The following is a 25154-nucleotide window of genomic DNA, read 5'->3' on the forward strand; positions in this document are numbered from 1 at the left end:
ATAAATGGAAACAAACCAGCCATTTACAATATCAGAAAATCACCAACAGTGACGAAATCAAACACATGTTAAACCATTTCTTACATAAAAGCTATCAGACTGATGCAAATGGAGTCAATCTGGCTGTGAGAGACTTCAGCAAAATATTACTAATAGCAGCAGACAAATCAGAAATAAGGAAAACAAACACAATTATTAAAATCCACAAAACAAAACCTAAAGAAAAATGGTTTGACAGGGAGTGTAAAGCAATGAGGAACAAATTAAGAGAACTATCTAACCTGAAACAGAGAGATCAACAAAATAAAGAATTACGACTCAATTACTGTCAAACTTTAAAACACTACAAACACACACTTAAAAAGAAAAAACAAGCCTACGTGACCAAATAATTATTACAGCTTGAACAATCAATCGATAATAATTCATTCTGGTCAAATGGGAAGAATCTGAACTCCAGTAGCAGTAACAAGGAATTGGCAATCCTTAATGGAAATATTTGGAAAGAATATTTTGAAAAACTTTACAAATCAATCCCAAAAAATAATCTAACTCTAAATCAAAATGAATTGCTTGATACATTAGCAAACCTGGAAAGAATTATTAAAGATAATCAATCACCTCTAGATGCCCCAATCACCCTGCAGGAGGTGACAGACAAACTGAAGTCCCTCTCAGCCAGGAAAGCCTGTGGCCTCGACAGCATCAGCAATGAGATGTTAAAATACAGCAACAGCCATCTGAAAGAGGCCCCGGTGAAACTCTAACATCATTCTGAGCACAGGCTGCTTCCCACCCATCTGAATGAGGCCCTGGTGAAACTAACATCATTCTGAGCACAGGCTGCTTCCCACCCATCTGAAAGAGGCCCTGGTGAAACTCTAACATCATTCTGAGCACAGGCTAGTTCCCACCCATCTGAGGCAGATAGGCAAGTTCCTGCTTCAAGTAATTTTTAATTAACTACATTTGGTAACTTTGTAAGGTGGTGTTTGAATTAGCTGAGTTGGTGTGTGATTAGTACCAGGTGAGTGGTTTAATTGAATAGAAGTTGATTTGCTATCTGATTGGTTTCCACGCAGTTGTTCTTTATATATTAAGCAGCCTATTTCTGCGCCAGCCAACAGAAGAGCCTCAACAAAAGAGCCGGGAGTCTAGCTGTGGGAGTCTACAGGTAACCAGTGTCTGAGGCAAGATAGGTAATTGGTCCTGCTCCTACTAATTTTTAATTAACAATTTAAGTATCATTATTAGTTGGTGTTTCAATTTAGGGAGGAGTGTGTGTATGTGATTTTAAACCAGGTAGTGTGGTTATTTGAATAATAAGGTGATTTGCAATTTGTAATTGTATCAGGGAGGGTGGTTTATTAACTTGAAGAGAGTTGTTTGCATTTGGATTGGTCTCCACACAGCCTCCTGTAGTGGTGTGATCCCCTTTGAAGTGTGTAAAAGTATTGTCAATAGAGCAGTTAGCAGTTGTGCCAGTCCCCTTGCAAAGTGAGGTGGAACCCATTTAAGGGTGGGCATATAATAGTGGTCAGTCTACAGGAACCAGGGACTGAGGCAGATAGGCAAGTTCCTGCTTCAAGTAATTTTTAATTAACTACATTTGGTAACTTTGTAAGGTGGTGTTTGAATTAGCTGAGTTGGTGTGTGATTAGTACCAGGTGAGTGGTTTAATTGAATAGAAGTTGATTTGCTATCTGATTGGTTTCCACGCAGTTGTTCTTTATATATTAAGCAGCCTATTTCTGCGCCAGCCAGAAGCGCCAGCCAACAGAAGAGCCTCAACAAAAGAGCCGGGAGTCTAGCTGTGGGAGTCTACAGGTAACCAGTGTCTGAGGCAAGATAGCCTATTTCTGCGCCAGCCAGAAGCGCCAGCCAACAGAAGAGCCTCAACAAAAGAGCCGGGAGTCTAGCTGTGGGAGTCTACAGGTAACCAGTGTCTGAGGCAAGATAGCCTATTTCTGCGCCAGCCAGAAGCGCCAGCCAACAGAAGAGCCTCAACAAAAGAGCCGGGAGTCTAGCTGTGGGAGTCTACAGGTAACCAGTGTCTGAGGCAAGATAGCCTATTTCTGCGCCAGCCAGAAGCGCCAGCCAACAGAAGAGCCTCAACAAAAGAGCCGGGAGTCTAGCTGTGGGAGTCCAGCAAGGGGAGGCCTGCGCTGAGACGCTATTCCAATAGATCCAAACCTAACGGGGCTCTAGAAGAAGCTATCTACTAGTCAGGTCTGTACCCTCCACCCTACTGCTCCTACTGTGCCTTTTGTCCTGCTTGCCCTGCTATGACTGTCTCTCACATCCCTGTTCTGTCCTCTTGTCCTCGTCCTCTGCCCTCCCTCCACTGCTGCTCCTCCAACCCCTCTAACCTCATTTCTCTGCCTCTCCCCCCCTCCCGCACACTCTCTGGTGCACTCTGGAACTGTCACTCTTCTGCTAACAAAGCTGATTTCATATCTGCCTTTGCCTCCAACCTCTCGCTCGATTTCCTTGCTCTCACTGAAACCTGGTTGTCCCCTGATAACACTGTTACTCCTGCTGCCCTGTCCTCTCTCTACATCCTGTCCCATACCCCGCGTCTCACTGGACGGGGAGGTGGGACGGGTCTTCTCCTCTCTCCCTCCTTACTCTTTTCTGTCCCCTCCGATCTCATCTTACTCTCTGTCAATACCTTTGAATTTCATGCAGTCCAACTAACCTTTCCCTGTCAACTCCTGCTCATTGTTCTGTACCGCCCCCCTGGGCCTCTCACTCACTTTCTGGATGAACTCGACTATCTACTCTCCTCCCTCCCCTCTCTGTCTACCCCGACTGTCCTGTTGGGTGACTTCAACATCCATCTCTCCAACCCCAGCCACTCTGCTGGATTCCTCCCTCTCCTGCACTCCTTCGACTTCTGTCTCTCTCCGTCCCCTCCTACCCACAAAGCTGGCCGTCAACTGGACCTCACCTTCTCCAGGGCCTGCTGCCCCTCCACCCTCTCTGTCACCCCCCCTGGACCTCTCTGATCACTATTTCATCTCTTTTTCTCTGTCTCTCCCCCCTCTCCCTGCTCCTCCTACCCCCACTGTCACCTCTCGCCGTAACCTCCGCTCTCTCTCCCCCTCTGTCCTTGCCTCCACTGCTCTCTCTCACCTCCCTCCTATCGACTCCTTTTCACAACTCTCCGTAGACTCTGCTACCTCCACCCTCTTCTCCTCACTCACCTCCTCCCTCGACTCCCTCTGTCCCCTCACCTCCCGTCCTGCTCGCCCCTCCCCTCCCCATCCCTGGCTCTCCTCTGCGCTCCGCTCGGCAAGAATCACACTGCGATCTGCTGAAAAGAAATGGAAGAGAACCAAACTCCCTGCTGCCCTAGACCTTTACCGCACTCTCCTCTCCTCCTTCTCCTCTACTCTCTCCTCTGCTAAATGTGCTTATTTCCAACCTGTAATCCAAGCCTCCACTAACAACCCATGTAAACTATTCTCTACCTTCTCCTCCCTCCTAAACCCTCCCCCTCCTCTATCTCCCCTGATGACTTTGCCTCCTTCTTCTCTTCTAAAATCTCAGATATCCGCAAACTCTTTAACACCTCTCCCTCCCCCGCACCCCCTCCCGCTCCAACTCCTACACCCACTGCATCCCCTACTAACTCACCCTCCTTCTCCACCTTCTTGCCCCTCTCAGACTCTGACCTCTCCTCCCTGCTCCAGGGTCACAAACCCACCACGTGTGCCTTGGACCCCCTCCCCACTCACCTCTTTCAAGCTGCTGCTCCTGCTCTACTCCCCTTCATCTCCTCCCTCCTCAACACCTCTCTAGTTTCTGGTATCTTTCCCTCTGCCTTCAAAAAAGCCTCTATCACACCCCTCCTCAAAAAACCTACCCTCGACCCCACCTCCCTCCAGAGCTACCGTCCTGTCTCCGTCCTACCCTTCCTCTCCAAAACCCTCGAGCGGACTGTACACCGCCAGCTCTCTGCTTTCCTGTCCAACCACTCTCTGCTTGACCCTCTCCAATCTGGCTTCCGCTCTGCTCACTCCACTGAAACCGCCCTCCTGTCTGTCACCAACTCACTTAAGTGTGCCCGAGCTGCCTCTCTCTCCTCTGTCCTAATTCTCCTCGACCTCTCTGCTGCCTTTGACACTGTTGATCACTCTATTCTACTATCATCTCTTGCTGACCTGGGGATCTCTGGCACTGCTCTGGCCTGGTTCTCCTCCTACCTCTCCAACCGCACTTACCAGGTAACCTGGCGTGGAGCAACCTCCACACCTCACCCTCTCTTAACTGGAGTCCCCCAAGAGTCAGTCTTGGGTCCTCTCCTGTTCTCTCTCTACACCCGCTCCCTGGGCCCCCTCATCGCATCCTATGGTTTCTCATACCATTTCTATGCTGATGATGCTCAGATTTTCCTCTCCTTCCCCACCTCTGACTCCACCATCTCCTCCCGTATCTCTACCTGTCTGTCTGCTATTTCCTCCTGGATGCACTTGCATCACCTCAAACTCAACCTCTCTAAATCTGACCTCCTTTTCTTTCCCTCCTCCTCCCCCTCCTCTGATCTTTCTATCTCTGTTCCTCTGGAATCTACCACACTCTCTCCCTCTTCCTCAGCTAAGAACCTTGGAGTCACCCTGGACCCCTGCCTCTCTTATTCCCAGCACATCTCCACTGTGGCACGCACTTGCCGATTCTTCCTGAGCAACATCCGAAGAATCCGACCCTTCCTCACCAACTATGCTACCCAGCTCCTGGTCCAGGCCCTGGTACTCTCCCGCCTAGACTACTGCAACTCCCTCCTGGCTGGCCTCCCTGCGTCCGCCACCCGTCCGCTCCAGCTCATCCAGAACTCTGCTGCCCGTCTGGTGTTCTCTCTGCCTCGCTTCGCCCACGCTACTCCACTACTCCGCTCACTCCACTGGCTCCCGATCACCGCTCGCATCCAGTTCAAGACTCTTGTACTAGCCTACAGATGCCTTGACCAGACTGCACCCAGCTACCTCCAGACCCTCATCTCTCCCTACACCCCCACTCGACCTCTCCGCTCCGCCTGCACTAGAAGACTAGCTCTACCTCCGCTACGCTCCCCTGCCTCCAGAGCCCGCTCCTTCTCCACCCTTGCTCCGCAGTGGTGGAATGACCTTCCTACAGATGTCAGGACTGCCCAGTCCCTGACCACATTCCGGCGCCTCCTCAAGACTCACCTCTTCAAAGAGCACCTGTAGAACTCCTCTGTTTGTATCCTGGGACACTATCACCCTTCATGTAAATGTGCTTTATTTTGCACTTATCTGCCCCCTATTTTACTGCATTTAATCCTGTACTTCAGAATACTGTAATCTGCCAAGTGTTTAACCTGTAGTACTTTGTATTTAATCACATCCTGATGTAACTATCACTATTTAATCATATCCTGATGTAACTATCACTATTATCTGCTGTATTATTGAATTGTGGTTTGTCACACTTGTACTTTGCTTGAACAAAAGTTATTGTATTTCTTGCTCTTATTGTATTACTTGTATTGTAACACTTGAAATGTATTTGCTTACGATTGTAAGTCGCCCTGGATAAGGGCGTCGGCTAAGAAATAAATAATAATAATAAAAAGAGGCCCTGGTGAAACTAACATCATTCTGAGCAAAGGTTGCTTCCCACCCATCTGAATGAGGCCCTGGTGAAACTAACATCATTCTGAGCACAGGCTGCTTCCCACCCATCTGAAAGAGGCCCTGGTGAAGCTCTAACATCATTCTGAGCACAGGCTGCTTCCCACCCATCTGAAAGAGGCCCTGGTGAAACTAACATCATTCTGAGCACAGACTGCTTCCCACCCATCTGAAAGAGGCCCTGGTGAAACTCTAACATCATTCTGAGCACAGACTGCTTCCCACCCATCTGAAAGAGGCCCTGGTGAAACTCTAACATCATTCTGAGCACAGGCTGCTTCCCACCCATCTGAAAGAGGCCCTGGTGAAACTCTAACATCATTCTGAGCACAGGCTGCTTCCCACCCATCTGAAAGAGGCCCTGGTGAAACTCTAACATCATTCTGAGCACAGGCTGCTTCCCACTCATCTGAAAGAGGCCCTGGTGAAACTCTAACATCATTCTGAGCACAGGCTGCTTCCCACCCATCTGAAAGAGGCCCTGGTGAAACTCTAACATCATTCTGAGCACAGGCTGCTTCCCACCCATCTGAAAGAGGCCCTGGTGAAACTCTAACATCATTCTGAGCACAGGCTGCTTCCCACTCATCTGAAAGAGGCCCTGGTGAAACTCTAACATCATTCTGAGCACAGGCTGCTTCCCAGAGATCTGGAACAAAGGGCTCATCACACCAATTTATAAAAATGGAGACAGATTAGACCCGAATAATTATAGGGGTATCTGTGTAAATAGTAACTTAGGGAAAGTATTCTGCAGTATTATTAACACCCGAATACTGAACTTTCTCACAGAACACAGCGTACTGAGTAAAAGCCAGATAGGCTTCTTACCAAAGCACCGCACTACAGACCACATTTACACCCTGCAGGCCATCTGGAGCAGTCCTCTGTCCCAGGAGTAACTCTGGATGACACTCAGATTAAATGCTTGCTCTATCCTGATGATCTGGTTCTGTTATCTCCCACAGAGCACGGGCTGCAGCAGAGTTTGAACCTGCTGGAGCAGTATTGTGAAACATGGGCTTTAAACATAAATATGAACAAAACAAAAATTATGATTTTCCAAAAAAAGCCAGGATACAGGGAAATAAATACCAGTTCACCCTCGCTGGCAAAACATTAGAGCACACAACAAATTACACCTACCTGGGACTAATGATCAGTGCATCAGGGAGCTTTAACCCAGCTGTCTGTGCACTGAGACAAAAAGCCAGCAGAGCCATTCATGCAATAAAGAAACGGCTGTATAGCCTAAAAACATCAATCATGGTCTGGCTCAAACTCTTTGACCAAGTTATACAACCAATCATTTTGTATGGCAGTGAAGTTTGGGGTCCCACTCTAAATTGTGAATACAGTAATTGGGACAAAAGTCCAACAGAAATCTTACATTTAGAATTCTGCAAAAACATCTTGCAGTTGCACAGAAATGCTCCAAGCAATGCTTGTAGAGCTGAGCTAGGATGTCTTCCCTTACTGCTCACTGTACAAAAGAGAGCTTTGAGGTACTGGAGCCACCTGAACCAAAGCAACCCCGACTCCTACCAGTGCAAGGCCCTGAAGCGCCAGGAGATCTACTCAAATAAAAAGACCATCAACTACATGATGGAGAAGCTCTGTGAGGAGAACCAGATCCGCATCACAGAGCCTCAGAACAGCTGCTCTAATCAGGTCTCAGTGATATCTAGAACAACCACCGCCCTGAAAAACAAATACCTGATACACTGGGAGAGCCAAGTAAAATCACAGCATGAATTAGAGAGAGTGCTGCCAGAGATTAAACAGACCATATGCCCTGGCAGAATATCTGGTCCGAGTTAAAGACCAAAAACAAAAACAACTACTAACCAAATACAGATTGAGCGACCACACATTAGCAATCGAAAAGGGTCGACACAGAGCCACGTGGAGACCCAGAGAGAGGAGACTGTGAGCACTGTGAGTCAGACCACATAGAGACAGAGCTCCACTTCCTACTGCACTGCCCCAAATACAAGCTGCTCAGGGACACATTCTTACCCAAATTCACGAGGCACATCAGTGACTTCACCCACCTCACAGAAACTGAAAAACTACAAATATTTTTAGGAGAGGTGGGGATAACATGTGCACTAGCTGCAGAATATGTGACTGCCTGCCACAGTCTAAAAGAAACAAATTAACCTGCACTGAAAATTGTCTTTTCATTGTGTCTGTTTATAGACTGTACCTGTCTGTATGTATGTTTATTTTGCTTTGGCAAAACGTGTTTATTCTTGTCATGCCAATAAAGCTTATTGAATTGAATTGAATTGTATAGATGACTCTCCCCTGCAGTAACAGAGACTGACCACAAGAGGGAGACAGAGAGAGAATGAGAGAGAGAGGTTACCAGCGAGAGCAGCAGCAGCAAGATGAGCTCTTAATTTAAACTAAAAAATTGTTAATCTAGAGTAAATTTAATTGTGAGAATTAAGAATATAAATCAGTAAGGACAAATAAAAACCAAATGGAAAACTTTTACTACAGAAATAAGACATCCAGGAAAAATTAAACAAGAAAGAAAGAAAGAAAGAAAGAAAGAAAGAAAGAAAGAAAGAAAGAAAGAAAGAAAGAAAGAAATCAAAAGAAAAGAACTGAACTGAAGAGGAAAAGAAAAGAAATAAGACCTCCAGGAAAATTAAACAAGAAAGAAAGAGAAAGAGAAAGAAAGAAACAGAAAGAAAGAGAAACAGAAAGAAATAGAAAGAAACAGACAAATTGAAATAAACAGAAAGAAAGAAAAAAGAAAAGAACTGAAGAGGAAAATAAAAGGTAAGCCTTTTTAATACAACAAATTAACTAAAACCCAATAGCTAAAAACTCTCAGTCACTGAAAGCAGCTAAAAGCGGTTGGTTTTTGACAGTTGGTTTTTGGCGGTTGGTTTTTGGCAGTTGGTATTTGGCGGTTGGTTTTTGGCAGTTGGTATTTGGCGGTTGGTTTTTGGCGGTTGGTATTTGGCAGTTGGTTTTTGGCAGTTGGTTTTTGGCAGTTGGTTTTTGGCAGTTGGTCACAATGGATAAATGTATCAATTTAGCCCTGCAGAGTGGGAGGGGCCAGACTAGCAGTGTAATCTGATACCCTGATGAGGTCACCAGTGCAAAGGCAAAGAAGCTGTATAAGAACAAGCTAATGAAGGAGTCCCCAGAGACACTGATAGCAGACTGCAGCCTGGCTGGGGGCAAGAGGACCAAAACCAACCTGCTGTTCTATACACAGCACCCCACTGCCTGGCACACAGCCCTCTGCACAGCACATAGTAATATCAAGCTGGGAGGGATTTGCAAAGGAAGGCAACTGCGTATAGGAGATGAAACTGACCCTGACAGCACAAGGCTCAGCATCAATGTGTTTTATAATGGCACTATTATGATTCAGGGAACTGAGGCCAGCCTAGAACTATTCGAGAAAGATTTCCAGGCTCTAAAAGAACTGGCTGAGAAGGAGAAAAAAAACCCAGAGGTACTAGACCCAGAACAGCAGCCAGCTCCCCACACCGCAGACACAGCCCCCTGCAGCCCCCACACTGCAGACACAGCCCCCTGCAGCTCCCCCACTGCAGCCCCCCGCACCCCCCCGCTCACCCCCAGACTGCCCAGCACAGTGCAGCACTTGAAGGAATGCCTCTCACTGCTGGAGGTGGAGTTTGCAGAATTCAAGGAGTTCACCCTGACCACGCTGACAGAGAATGACCTCGTGCAGCAGATAAGAGACGAGGTGAGGCAGGTGAGGAACGAGGCCAGGGCTTCCATCAGGGAGCTGGGAGCTGAGATGGGAGAGCTGCGGCAGGACAACGAGGCCCTGAGAAACGAGCTGGCCAAGCTGAGAGAGGAGCTGCAGCGCAAAGAGAGGAGCATACAGAGCCTGAGAGAGCAGCTACTCAGAGTCACACCTCCTCCCCCCCACCCAGAACAGCAACACCACAGCCAGCCCAAGAACACAGGAGCTACAGCAAGCAGGGCCTGTCTGACTGACACCGACACCGATACACACACCACATCATTCCACACACACACTGATCCAAACACACACCCCACTCCCCCAGCACACCCCAACACCGAGACACTCCCCCCCACCACACACACTACCCCCCACTCCCCCACCACACACACTGCCCCTCCCTCCCACATCACACACACTGCCCCAGAGACACAGACTCACTCGAGCAGACAGGCTTCTAAAATATACAGCTCCAAGGTAGCCATTCTTATCGACTCCAACGGGAAGTACCTGAACCAGCGAAGACTCTTCCCCAGCAGCCGGGTAGCAAAATTCTGGTGCCCAACTACAGAAAGGGCGCTCCAGCTGCTGTGCCAGTCGACCCTGAGAGACCCCGAGCACATTATCATCCACACTGGCACCAACGACCTGGGCTCTCAGGGGGAAGATGTGGCCGAGTCGGTAAGGAGAGTAGCGGAGAAGGCCACAAAGGAGTTCCCTGGTGCGAAGATAGTGATCTCCACCCTGCTGCCCAGAGAGGACGTCCCCCAGCACACTATTCAGAGGATCAACAGTGACATCTCTAGAGGCTGTGCCCTTCTGCCTAATGTCCACTTGGCACACCACCCCACCCTGAGCACGCTGCACCTGTACGACCATGTACACCTCGACCAGGAAGGCGTTAGGATCTTCGCCAAAAACCTAAAGGACACTGCCATGGGCCGAGACCCCGCCAGCCACCCCCGAAACAGGAGCACACCGGACCACCACCAAGGACAGCGCAGCCCTGTGCTTACGAGGAGACCCCCCCAAGAACACCAGCCTCCGCAGCCTGGACACCGGCAGCACACACTACAACAGACCAGCAGAGCCCAGCCCAGAGGGACCCAGCCCAGCAGAGCCCAGCCCAGAGGGACCCAGCCCAACAGAGCCCAGCCCAGAGGGACCCAGCCCAACAGAGCCCAACCCAGAGGGACCCAGCCCAACAGAGCCCAGCCCAGAGGGATCCAGGAACAGCAGCAGCTCCAGCACAGCACTCAGACAGAGCAACAGCAACACAGCTATGCAGCAGCTGCTTCCAAACCAGGGACCCTAGCCAGCTCTGAGATGGGGGAGATACGGCAGCTCCTGAACTTAATTTTCAAAATCATGAGCTAAGTACACCCCGCTCTAAATGTATTAGAAAAGAAATGTACAACTAATAATAAGAATTAGAATAAGAAAATAATACAAATAATAAGAAAATACTTAATAGTGTAAAACATGTTACTGATTTGTGTTCAATGTTTCTGACATTATATTTTATTCTAGATAATAATTATAAATAGCTTAAATTATAAATATGAGATCGCTTACAATTAGCTCCTGGAATATTCAGGGTTTGTGTTCGTCAGTGTTTGGGCTGAAGAGCACAGACCCTGAATTCATCAGAAATATAAATAACATAGATATAATTATTCTCCACGAGACGTGGTGCCGTGCTGATGTGTCCACTCACTGTCCCTCAGGCTACAGGGAGATTATAGTGCCCTCCCTGAAACACTCACACGTAAAGCGTGGCAGAGACTCAGGGGGGATCATTGTGTGGTACAGAGAGGAGCTCACCGACTCTATTAGACCAATAAGAACAGGAGAGACCCACCTGTGGCTAAAAATGAGTAATAGCATTGTCACCTGCCAAACAGATATCTACCTGTGTGCAGCCTACATCCCCCCATCGGACTCCCCTTATTACAAGGAAGACACCTTCCATGATCTCCAGACAGAGATCTGCCACTTCCAGGCCCAGGGAAGTGTGCTGCTCTGCGGTGACTTTAATGCCAGAACAGGCACTCTGCCTGACTCCATTAACACACAGGGGAACAGCCACATATTCGGACAATCCCCTCTATACCACACGCACATGACTACAAACAGGAATAGCCATGACAGTGTGGTAAATAAAAATGGGAGACAACTATTGAATCTCTGTCAAGGCCTAGGCCTATATATCATGAATGGCAGGATCAGAGGGGACTCTTTAGGTAGGTTTACATACAGCTCAGCTCTTGGTAACAGTGTGGTGGACTATGCCATCACTGACCTGGACCCCTCCTTTACTAATGCATTCACTGTCAGACCACAAACCCCCCTGTCAGATCACAGCCAAATCACTGTGTTCATAAAAAGAACAGAGCAGATCAACAACACACAGACACAGCCCTGTAAGCTGTACAATCTAAACCATTCCTACAGATGGGCTCCAAACAGCACAGAAATATACAAAGAAGCAATTGGCACCAATGAAATAGAAACCCTAATACACACATTTCAAAACACACAGTATCAACACACAAAAACAGGAGTAACTCTGGCTGTAAAAGACTTGAATAACATATTTAGAAAAGCAGGAGAAAAATCTAAATTAAAAATAGTAAATCGGAAAAACAACCAAAAGAATAAATTCAAAGAAAAGTGGTTTGATGAAGAATGTAAAACTAGAAGGGAAAAACTAAGACAGCTATCCAATCAAAAACATAAAGATCCAGACAGCCCAGATTTACGCCTCAGATACTGTGAGGCACTGAATCAATACAAACACACTCTAAGAAATAAAAAACAAGACCATATTAATAAACAACTCAGCGAAATTGAGGAGTCAATAAACCAAAATCATTTTTGGGAAACCTGGAACAACCTAAATTCAACAAAAAAAGAAGAATTGGCCATCCAAAATGGAAACATTTGGAAAAAACATTTTGAAAACCTTTACAAAGAAATACAAAACAAAGAACAAAAAACTCAAAATGCCATTTGTGAAAAACTAAAAAATTTAGAATCCTGTATTAAGGACAATCAGAACCCCCTAGACACCCCAATCACGGTGGAGGAGCTGAATGATAAACTCAAGGCCCTCAAATCAAAAAAAGCAAGTGGACCTGACAGCATCAACGCTGAGATGCTCAAACACAGCAGCCCCAAGCTGCAGGAGGCCCTGCTCAAACTCCTCAATCTTGTACTGAGAGCTGGGTATTTCCCTGAGACCTGGAACCAAGGGCTTATAACACCCATATATAAAAGTGGAGACAAATTCGACCCCAATAACTACCGGGGCATCTGTGTGAGCAGTAATCTGGGGAAGGTGTTCTGCAGTATCATTAACGCCCGGATACTGGCCTTCCTTACCGAACACAGTGTCCTGAGTAAGAGTCAGATTGGATTTCTACCAAAACACCGCACTTCTGATCATGTTTACACCCTACACACCCTAATCAATAAACACGTCCATCAAACTAATAAAGGAAAAATATTCGCCTGCTTTATAGACTTTAAAAAGGCATTTGATTCAATTTGGCATAAAGGACTATTTCTTAAACTTCTTCAAAGTGGTGTAGGGGGTAAAGTCTATGACATCATAAAATCGATGTACTCAGAAAATAAGTGTGGTGTGAAAATTGGCAACAAAAGAACAGAATTCTTCATACAAGGGCGTGGGGTGAGACAGGGCTGCAGTCTGAGCCCAACACTGTTCAACATCTATATCAATGAGCTGGCCACAGTGTTGGAGCAGTCTGCAGCCCCTGGCCTCACTCTACATGACACTGAAGTCAAGTTCCTGCTCTATGCAGATGACCTGGTTCTGCTGTCGCCCACAGAGCAGGGGCTGCAGCAGAGCCTGGCACTGCTAGAGCAGTACTGTCAGTCCTGGGCCCTGACAGTAAACATGAACAAGACCAGAGTCATGATATTCCAGAAGAAAGCCAGATCTCAGGGAAATAAGTACCACTTCACTCTAGGCAACACCACCCTAGAGCACACCAGCAGCTACACATACCTGGGTCTGACCATCAGTGCATCAGGGAGCTTTAACCTGGCAGTGAATGCACTAAAGGAGAAAGCACGCAGGGCTTTTTATGCCATAAAGAGGAGGCTCTACAATATAAATCCCCCTGTCAAACTTTGGCTCAATTTTTGAAAGTGTAATTCAGCCAATTGCTCTCTATGGCAGTGAAGTGTGGGGTCCAATCACCAACCAGGAATACACGAAATGGGACAAACACCCCACAGAAACCCTGCATGCAGAGTTCTGACAAAACATCATGAAATTACAAAGAAAAACACCAAACAATGCATGCAGGGCTGAATTAGGCCTTTATCCATTGATTATTAATATCCAAAAAAGAGCATTAAAATACTGGATTCATCTAAAAACTAGTGACCCAAACTCACTCCATCATAAAGCCCTGCAATACCAAGAGCTCAGCCCAGAAAAGAGTCCCCTCGGCCAGCTGGTCCTGAAGCTCACTGAGCTGAGCAACACTGACATCAGTCAGCTTCAGGACAGCACTGCAAAAACAATTCAAATTAGTGTAAACCAAATTATAAAACACCTGAAACACTCCTATCTGGACCATTGGGATACAAATACTAAAACACAAAACAAACTAGAGTGCTATCGGACCCTAAATAGAAATTACACCCTGGCAGAATACCTGGTAACTGTCAGAAACACAAAGCAGAGGCAGATCCTGACCAAATACCGGCTCAGTGACCACAACCTGGCCATTGAAAAAGGCCGACAGAGGCAAACCTGGCTGGCCAGGGAGAACAGGCACTGTGGTCACTGTGAGACAGGAGAGGTCGAGACAGAGATTCACTTCCTGACACACTGTGAAAAATATAAAAACATAAGGGACATTTTCTTCCCCAAATTCTGTGATTTAGTCCCAGAATTCCCAAAAATGTGTGATACCCAGAAGCTGTCAATCCTGCTGGGGGAAGACAAACACACAGCCAGACTGGCTGGTCAATACGTGGAGACCTGTCATAGCCTGAGGGACAGACCATGAACACGTCACACTAGAGAGGGAAAAGAGAGAGGGAAGGAGGGAGGGATTCTGTTTAATATAGAGAGAGGGAGGGAGGGAGGGAGGGGGTGTTCTGTTTAATAGAGGGAGGGAGGGGGATTCTGTTTAATAGAGGGAGGGAGGGGGATTCTGTTTAATATAGAGGGGGGAAGGGGGTACTGTTTGATATAGAGGGGAAGGGAGGGATTCTGTTTACTGTATTAATATAGAGGGAGGAGGGATACTGTTAGTATTAAAAAAAAAAAAAAAAATTCTCTCTGTATATTTGAGTCGGTTATGCCATGTATGTGCTTTGGCAACACAATTATTTTTATTGTCATGCCAATAAAATTGAATTGAATTGAATTGAATTGAATTGAGAATGATTATAGTGAACTGATCTCCACTGCAGTACCAGAGACTGACCACTAGAGGGAGACAGAGAGCGCAGGACTGCAGAACTCGGTCTCTCTGTCTGTCCTGTCCTGTCCTGGACACTGTGTCTGTCTCTTGTACACACATGAAGCCCCCCTGCTCTGAATCATAATCCCACACGCAGTGGCCACGGTGGAAGCAGGGAGGGTTACAGGAAGCAGTGTTGATTTCCATTGAAATGGTTGTGGTTCTGTCTGTTCTTGGGAATATTCAATAGAGATCTGGGCTCTATTTATGGGGTCATTTATTCACAGGTTTATGTGTTTGTATAAAATTAAATGATTGCAAAAGTTTTGTTGCCAAAAAAAACCCTTTCAAAAGAACCCTTTCCACCACTTGTGTGACTTTACTGTTTACAGTATGATATATTTATTATTTTATTTATTTATTTATTTATCTGTTTTATTTATTTATTTATTTATTTATTCTTTGTTTTTAATATGTTTCGATTCACTGTCAACTGCTTTATTTTTATGAAGTTGTTTATTGTGAGAAGGAGAATTTACACAGCGGTGAAGAGGAGAGAACTATCCACAGAGAGAGAGACAGAGAGAGAGAGAGAGAGAGATAATTAAATAAATAAAGCACCTTTGAATTTGAATTTGATAATTAAATGTTGTGTTTTCAAATCTGTGGCCAATTTATGAAATAATACATTTAAAGGAAATGGATGAAACTAAAATATCGGCAAGTTTGGAAAGGAGTGGGAGAGAGGAGGGGAGAGGGATAGGAGGGGAGAGAGAGGAGGGCAGAGAGACAGGAGGGGGAAAGAGAGGAGGGGAGAGAGGAGGTGAGAGAGAAAGGAGGGGAGAGAGGAGGGGAGAGAGAAAGGAGAGGGAGAGAGAAAGGAGGGGGAGAGAGAGGAGGGGAGAGAGAGGAGGGGGAGAGGAGGGGGAGAGAGGAGGGGAGAGAAAGGACGGGGAGAGAGAAAGGAGGCGGAGAGACAGGAAGGGGATAGAGAAGAGGGGGAGAGAGGAGGGGGAGAGAAAGGAGGGGGAGAGAGAGGAGGGGAGAGAGAAAGGAGGGGGAGAGAGAAAGGAGGGGGAGAAAGAGGAGGGGAGAGAGACAGGAGGGGGAGAGAGAAAGGAGGGGGAGAGAGATGAGGGGGAGAGAAAGGAGGGGAGAGAGAGGAAGGGGAGAGGAGGGGGAGAGAGAGGAGGGGGAGAGAGAAAGGAGGGGGAGAGAGAGGAGGGGAGAGAGAGGAGGGGGAGAGGAGGGGGAGAGAGAGGAGGGGAGAGAAAGGACGGGGAGAGAGAAAGGAGGCGGAGAGACAGGAAGGGGATAGAGAAGAGGGGGAGAGAGGAGGGGGAGAGAAAGGAGGGGGAGAGAGAGGAGGGGAGAGAGACAGGAGGGGGAGAGAGAAAGGAGGGGGAGAGAGATGAGGGGGAGAGAAAGGAGGGGAGAGAGAGGAAGGGGAGAGGAGGGGGAGAGAGAGGAGGGGGAGAGAAAGGTGTGGGAGAGAGGAGGGGAGAGAGGGAGGAGGGGAGAGAGGGAGGAGGTGGAAAGAGGGGGAGGGAGAGGAGGGGAGAGATAAAGGAGGGGGAGAGAGAGGAGGGGTGAGAGACAGGAGTGGGAGAGAGGAGGGGAGAGAGAAAGGAGGGGAAGAGAGGAGGGGAGAGAGAAAAGATGGGGAGAGAGAGGAGGGGAGAGAGAAAGGAGGGGGAGAGAGGAGGGGAGAGAGAAAGGAGGAGAGAGAGAGGAGGGGGAGAGAGAGGAGGGGGAGAGAGAGGAGGGGGAGAGAGAGGAGGGGAGAGAGAAAAGATGGGGAGAGAGAGGAGGGGAGAGAGAAAGGAGGGGGAGAGAGGAGGGGAGAGAGAAAGGAGGAGCGAGAGGAGGGGGAGAGAGAGGAGGGGGAGAGAGAGGAGGGGGAGAGAGAAAGGAGGGAGAGAGAGGAGGGGAGAGAGAGGAGGCGAGAGAGGAGGGGGAGAGAGAGGAGGGGAGAGAGAAAGGAGGGGGAGAGAGGAGGCGAGAGAGAAAGGAGGGGAGAGAAAGGAAGGGGGAGAGGAGGGGAGAGAGAAAGGAGGAGAGGAGGGGGAGAGAGAAAGGAGGGGGAGGGGGAGAGAGGGGGGAGAGAGGAGGGGTAGAGCGAAACGAGGGGGAGAGAGAGGAGGGGAAAGAGACAGGAGGGGGAGAGAGAAAGGAGGGGGAGAGGGGAGGGAGCATTAAAACTTCAAGAACTGTTTTCTTAAGATGACATTAAAGAGGTTCTAAAGAAGAAATTGAAGATATTGTGAAGAATTGCACTTGAAGGAACTCAGAAAGATCCTCAATATCTTCTTAAGAACTTTATCAGGTTTCGCCTGTTTTATTATTTTATTAATTATTTAACCAGGAGATTTACCCTTTCAGACCGAGGCCTCGTTTACAAGGAGGTGCAGGAAAACAATAAAAGGATGATTTCTTCTTAAGAAGACTTTCAGGAATACGGCCCCAGGTCTTAGTGAAGTGTTATTAGAAAAACAACAAAAACAAGATGTTCTATTAAACTGATGAAACAAAGGAAGAGGGGGTGGAGATGAGAGAGGAGGAGAGAAGATGTGATCTGTCTGTGTCAGTGATATAATATTCACACAAACACCCAGAGTGTCTACTTACCCCAGTTTCTGTAATTTACAGTTTGGATCCCTCAGTGCAGCACACAGTAGTTTCACTCCTGAATACTTCAGCTTGTCATTGCGGCTCAGATCCAGCTCTGTCAGGTTTGAGTAGTTTGTACAGAGAGCAGAGGCGAGATCCTCACAACATAGAGATGTGAGATCACAATCCACCAGCCTGCAGAGATCAGGAGACAAGAGAAGATCAGCACAGCGTGAGAGGAGGGAGAGGAGGGACAACTCAGTGTGAGAGGGAAGAAAGGGGGAGGGGAGAACAACTCTGAGAGGAGGGGAGGGGGAGAAGGAGAGAAGGGCAACTGAAAGAGGGAGGTGGGGAGAAGAGTGGAGGGGAGAGGAAAGAAGATTATGAGAGACAAGTTCAGAAAGGGGGAGACAGAGAGGGGTGAGGATAGAGAAAGAGGGGGAGGGGGAGAATAAATCAAGTTTAGGAGTAGAAGAGAGGGGAGGGGAGCCAGCCATCAAAGTGCAACTTAAAAATAACAGACTTGATTTCAAAAGACTGCAGGAATCAAGACTTGCTCCTATCATTCAAATACTGCCACCTTATCACTGGAGGAGAACGACACGCGGGTCAGCTTTCTTCTACAATGACTCGCATCATAACCCTTAGAAAGGTTTACCACAGTATTTGCATGCTATGCTTTGCTCATGGTTATACTTTGCATTTACCACAGGTTAACCTGGTTTGCCATGCTTTTTCAAATGCTTGAACATGCTTTCACTGTGCTTTATTACACTTTGCAATGCTTCTACTATGGGAAACTTTTATAAAGGAAGTTCTTAATCAATCATGTTTGTTATAAACATTTGCACATTATATATGAAGGAGTGCATTTATAAGACCTGTTGAGAATAAAGGATAAAGATTTGACTATATTGGAATTGATATTTAATTGTATATTATTGCTGCTGCAGTGGGAATTTTACAAAACAATTAAAATAAAGTTATAATGGTGTTTGAAAATATAAAAATACCATATTTACTCAATCTAAGTTACATTTTTGGATGAATAAATGTTCACATTTGGGGGGAGTGACTTGGATTCTGTGTTTTTCGGTTTGGGCACCAGTTTAAATTTGCACATGTCAATTATTCTGGCTTGCTTGAACGAGAGCTTCTGTCCACACAGTAATGTCCACTACAGTAATTACCCTGCCCCTGTGCATTTGTAGTTTGTATTGTGATTTATTTATATGTATTTAAGAAAAGAATGAAACTGAAAGTAAACTGCTGGGTGAGTGCAGGCGATTGCCCAGCCTGACCTGGGGTTTAGTGTTGGTGATTTTGTTTAACCTTGTTATTTGCTCTGTAATCAGTGTGTTCATTTTGTGTTTGAATAGACGGCGCCGCAGCGCTTTGCACTGCAGTTACCGGGTCTGTTTTAGTTCCTGCATTCTGGCCTGACGTCACCCTCTCGGTGAACCCTGTCACACCGTGTCACACCGATAAACCATCGAGTTCATTCACCTCAGATGACACTGCTGCATGGGACGCCAGGCACACCGTATCCTAGCAACCTGCGCAGCACCGGGGGAACACGAGTTAGAGACTGAAGCCAAAAATATCGAATGCTTCCATAATGTTTATCAAGCAGACGGTAAGAAGCCAGACAGAGGAAGTGTGTTACTGTATTTGAAATTGAAAAACCAAACATTTTCTATTTGTTTTCAGAGGTCAAATAAAATATAAAATACAGTTCAGTTATTGGAAGGATATTTTTCCAGGTCACTGCATAAAGGCCAGTGTTCTTCAATTGGCGTCTCGCGGGTCAAATCCGGCCCACGAGAGCCTTCCGTCTGGCTTGTCGGATGTCAGCTGAAGTGCTGCCAACCGGGCGTTTTATTCACAAAATGTGGCTGTTTTTAATGACACTTTACAGAGAAATGATGCTAAGCGGGTTGTCGGTTTTTGGGCAGTTTTAGCAAAACGCTGTGTTTTTTTTTTTAAACATGAAATCTCTGCCATGATTGACACAACATGATTAATAACACATCCAATCAGAATCGGAGTAACACACACACACACACACGTTATTTATTACATATCGTAAAAATGCCTTTAAACAAATTGAACTTCGTTTCAATACATGTCAGCAGATATAGTATGAGCAGATTCAAAGCACTGTTGTTAGAAGACGTTAGTGAGACCAGACCGTCATATAAAATGCATATTGTAATAATAGTAAAATCACTTTAATTTACCAGGTTTTAAATGTGCTTTGAAATCGTCCAAGTCTTTACTTTCTCATTAAATGCAGAATGAAGAACGCTAAAACGAGAGCGCAACATTTTAATAAGTGACTCGTCTTTATTCATGCTTATACAATTACCAATAGCGATTGTAAGAAAGTGTGTCCTGCATTTATTCTGTTTTAAATTCTAGATTATTAAAATGTTGCACCCTCGGTTGCATGCAGTTTCTTCATTCTGCACGCACCAAAACACTTAAATTAAACAATTTTACTGCTAGTACTAAATGACTAGCAGGGATCAATCGAATTCTTAAAGAGAAAGAAAACATTGGGGGAAAAACACGGAAAAAAAGCAACCCTAAATATAATAATAATATTCAAGTTATATTAACTGACCCTTAAAAAGGAAATATGTAATATATAAGAAAGCTACTTGTTAACAGTCAATAAAAAAATACTGTATTTGTAAATACTGTAATTAATGTAGCATGATTAAGAGTAATTCCCTTATAACTGGCTTATTTTCAAATAAAAAATACAAAGCCTTTTATTCATGCTGAAATGTTTCAGTTTCCATTGTATTTGAAGATAAGTAATTTAATGAATAGAGCACATCTTTATACAATGAAAGTAAATAGCTCAGTAAAGTCTTCTTTTTTAGGGTGGCTGATTGCTGATCCAGAAGACACAGCCAAAGGCTTCTGCAAATACTGCAGAGTCTCAATAAGATACAAAAACAACAAAACATATTAACAATGCTACTCCACATTCTGCCTTGAATAAAATAAACTGCTTCCAAGTAGCATCCGTGTTGGAGATTAACGACAAAAACACAAGGGTAGCATTGAAAGTAGTGTTTCTAGTGGCAAATCACACCGTCATTACCACTGTGGATTGCTTGAATGAGATCGTCAAAGACACTGTAAATGAAACAAACTGCACCGATCTCAAAGACATCCAGCTGCACAGCACTTAGTGCACAGCAGTGATACATTCAGTCCTGGGGACATGCTTTTTCATTTGATTTTTTAAGGTTTTTTTCAGGTAGAAGTAGGCAGGTTTTTATAAAAGTAGTTTTTACTGGTCAGCTGTCCTTCATTACAAATGCTAGTTGCAGATACGCATGGTTGAAAGGTCACCGCTATCTACAGGGTATTTGCGTTCCCTAGCAAGCGATATTAATTGGAAACACGCCCTAATAGAGGAACAAATGATCACTGCACTTTATCTGGTAATAACCCGTCTCCTTCCTTGTTTACAACTGACTCTGTATGTAAGCTGCCCTCAATCAATAAACTTTATTCACACACTCTGCATGCACATTCATTCCCATTCACGTCAGTACACTCCACACCTAACGGTGATTATTATTTTTTGTACAGTTCACTATTATCATTTCACTTCTTCAGATAATGACTCCTCTCCTGTAACTTCTATCTGTCCTCAAGGTTTGTTTAAATGCTTGCTGTTGACCCTGGTCCACTTCTGTTATTGAAAATCATTTCAATGGGTTTATGCATGCCCACACAAAGTGGGGTGTAGCCCCCCTCAAATTTGCCACCACTACTGACTGACGTGCTTTCATTACTTCACTTGCATGCTGGTTGTGCAGTAACTTTAGAAAACAAAGACGGTGCGAGCGGGTGTCAATTTGTGACAGAATGGAAATTAGATGCCCATTTTAATGTAATCGTTTTAATAAAATTAAGATTACAAATATATTTGCTTTGTAATTGTATTAATAAATCAGAAATTGTATCATAGTAAGTGGTTTTACACCCCCTCCCCCAATACACACATCATGAGCACCCTGTGGCCCCCCAAGATTTTGACAACATTGCCTTATCTGGCCCTCCAGTGAATGTAATTGAATACCCCTGATATAGGCTAAGTGCTGATCTTTAAGATGTAGTTTATAGTTTATTCAGCAGCCTTCATGATATTATTAGAATTCTTCTTGTATAATTTCAGGGTAGATAGCTGGTAACAGGGATTGCTTTATTTCTACATTCTTACAGTTATTCCCTGGAATAACTCCAATGAGACTGGAAACGTGTACATTTAGAAACGGTGATTGGGGAGTTCAATGTCCAGTTCAAACAATGATTAATTGTGGCCAAAATGCATATAGAGATAAGCAGACAGGAGGGCAATGCGAGAGTGAAGGGTGAGACAGAGAGAGGAGGTGCAGAAAGAGAGAAAACAGAGTGAAAGGAGGGGGTGACAGACTGAGGAAGAGGAGACACAGAGAGGAGGGCAGAAACAGAGAGCAGGGGAGAGACAAAGGGGGAGAAAGAGAGGAGGGGGAGATGGAGAGAGGAGGGATGAAACAGAGAGAGGGTATGAGAAAGGAGGGGGAGACAGATGATGGGTGACGCAGAGAGGAGGGAGACAGAGAGAGAAGAGGGGAGACAGAGAGAGAGTAGGGTTGAGACAGAGCGGGAGAGAAGAGATAGAGAGGGGAGACAGAGAGGAGAGGTGATCGAGGAGGGAGAGACAGAGAGGGGGGAGAGAAAGGTGGGGGGCAGACAGAGGAGGGGGAGAGAAAGGAGAGGGAGACACAGAGAGGACAAAGAGACAGAGAGAGGGAGGAGGGGGAGACGGAGAGAGACCACAACATAAGATGTGATAAAATGATAATGGTATATACTGTATACTGAGCATCAAAAGAAACTTATCACTTATATTTGAGCATCAAAAGAAACGTATCACTTATCATTTGGATAAAATTCACTAGATGTGCAGTGACTTTTTATTGTGCTGATTAACAACTGACATCACGAAAATGCTGCAAAATTATCTGTTGATCTTGGGCAGGTGTTGTGACTCTTGGTCTCCCAGTTCGTGGCCTGTCATTGACAGAGTGTGTCTGGTTATACCATCTCACCAGGTTTGAAATTGCTGGTTGTGAGCACCCAAGAAGGTGAGTCACAGTATGCTGCCCTAGTCCAGCCTCCAACATGCCGATTGCACGAAGGCGCTGCTCTCTTGACAGACGTGGCATATTGTTTTTTGCTTCTGTGATTTTCTTTATTGCTGTTATTCAAGCTTGCAATTCAACAGCTGAAATCACTCCATATCCAGTGTCCAATCAACTGTCTCACTAATTAGGTGATTAAGTGCATATGCTTCAGTCACAGTCACTCAAGCGTGTCATGGTCTAGGATGAATGATCGAGTGATTAAAAAGAAACCAAAAACATTTTGTCAATGTCCATCATTTATATACTTTATTTTTTTTAAATAAATAAATGTGTTATAATAGTGATGAGTTTCTTTTGATGCTCGGTATACAAAAAATCCAAAGAAGAGTATTTTACTACTTTTAACTGAGAAGACAGCACACATAAGAGTGCAGTGTACAGGAAAACAAAACACCACATCAAATACTGAAGCAGGAAGATAGCGGTCTGCTTTCTACATCTACTCTACAGTAAGGGACAAGGAAATGTATTTTAAAATTTGTTTAAGTAGTAAAAGTACATCTTTTGTAAGAATTAAGGCCTGAGATGGAAGATGACAGTTTGAAAAGGAGGGAAACCCCCGATCCCTGCAGGCCGGCTACAGAAACTGTGACATTGATGATTCTGAGCCAACTGCCACAGGTGGGTCCAGAGAGCTTTGAAATCCCACACCCAGAGGAGCTGAGGACTGTACAGGCTAGGAACACCTTTAAAACTGATCTCTTAACAGACAGCCCAGAGACACTAGTGGCAGACTTCTCCCTATCTGGAGAGACCAGGACCAAAACAAAGCTGGTGTTCTTCACAGAGCAGCCAGCCGCCTGGCACAATGCTCTGTGTAACACATTCAGACACTTTAAAAAGAGAGGCATCTGCAATGCAGACAATTAGTGATAACAGAAGACACAGACCCTGACATCACTGTATTTACATTCAATGTCTATCACAATGGCACTGTGTTGATACAAGGCAGTGAGGCCAGCCTAGACACTTCTGAACAGTCTTTCCTGACAGTGAAGCAACAGGCTGACAAGGAGAAGCTGCACACTGCAGGGCAGACAGGGTGCGGACTGTAGTGCTGCAGACGCCACAGCCAGCACAGAGCCTGCCAGGAACACTGCCCAGCTCACCCCCAGTCAGTCACCAAAGACGCCCAGCCATGTGAAAGCCTGTCAGACCTGGAGAGGGAGTTTACTGAATTCAGAGAATCAGTCACAGCCAAACTAAATGAAGGAGAACATATAGAACAGCTAAAAGACGAAATCAATAAAGTAAAAAATGAACATAAGGTAGTGGTGGCTGAACTGAAAGCACAGTGAGTGACCTACAGTTAGAGAGCAATCATCTGAAGAGCGGCTTGACGAAGGTCAGAGGAGCTGCAGAAGAAGGCACAGCTCAGTGAGACAAGGAGCCTCCACAGAGAACTGCAGAGTCTGAAAGACACGCTGGCACAAACAGGTATACGCAGCAAGAGAGCACCAACCAGGAGTGAGAATCAGAAAAAGGGATGATCATGAGTCTCAGACTGAAAACGCAGAGGCAGCATTGGCTGCTGTAGAGAGACAAAAGGGGAATTCACAATCACAGCCCTCAGAAGGGGACATTCTCAACAGCGCTGTGAACACCACACAACAGCAGAGAAGCAATACAACAGCCAACACCAACACAGACATAGACAATGCAGAGTACAAGACACCAACACCATCCCCTGAAGAACAGACTCAACCTTCAAACCCCCAAACTATCAACAAACAACCCAGCCTGACGTGGTGGTTCTCATGGACTCCAACGGGCACTACCTTGACGAAAGGCGTCTGTTTCCGGGAAAGCACATTTACTAAAATCAGATGCCCCAATATAGAGAGAGCCTTCCAGATTATAACCAAGCCACAGCTTGTAGCCCCAAAATACATCGTACTCCACACAGGGACAAACGACCTGCCGCAGCATTCAGAAGATCTGCCCAAAATCACTGGAACAACTGGTCAAACTGGCCACACAGCGATTCCCTGTGGCCAAAATCATTCTCTCCACATTGCTGCTGAGAAAAGATGTGCCAGAGCACAGTATTCATGAGATTAACAGGAAGATCTAAAACAGCTTCGCTCACCTCCCCATTGTGCACATAGCCCATCACCACGCAAGATCCAGCAACATCCGAATTGAGTAACATCAAGCAACTCCTTCACATAATCTGTTCCAGATTACTGACAGCATCGGCTGCAACAAAGGTGAGCAATGGACTAGCTAACCTGTCTATAAGAAGGAGTGTGTATGAGCATGTACAAGTGTGAACACATATTATTATTTGTTTATTTAGCAGACGCCTTTATCCAAGGCGACTTACAGAGACTAGGGTGTGTGAACTATGCCTCAGCTGCAGCGTCACTTACAACAACGTCTCACCCGAAAGACAGAGCACAAGGAGGTTAAGTAACTTGTTCAGGGTCACTGTAACAGAAATACAATGAGTTCTGGTGATAAATCTTCCTCCCGACCTGTGAGGGCGCTA

The 25154-nt window shown here is 45.8% G+C and overlaps 1 protein-coding gene across 2 annotated transcripts in view; it reads right to left on the bottom strand.

Moving 5' to 3' along the window:
- The window catches only part of LOC117969223 (NACHT, LRR and PYD domains-containing protein 12-like), a 243786-nt gene that overhangs the window by 79602 nt on the left and 139030 nt on the right, over positions 1 to 25154 (bottom strand). For both annotated transcript variants that reach the window (XM_059026730.1, XM_059026731.1), the window contains one exon: positions 17469 to 17645. In XM_059026730.1, coding sequence (XP_058882713.1) covers positions 17469 to 17645 — 177 coding nt within the window. The remainder of the gene's footprint in view (positions 1 to 17468; positions 17646 to 25154) is intronic.

Source organism: Acipenser ruthenus, chromosome 7 (assembly GCF_902713425.1).
Source record: "Acipenser ruthenus chromosome 7, fAciRut3.2 maternal haplotype, whole genome shotgun sequence".
NCBI classification, from domain to species: Eukaryota; Metazoa; Chordata; class Actinopteri; order Acipenseriformes; family Acipenseridae; genus Acipenser; species Acipenser ruthenus.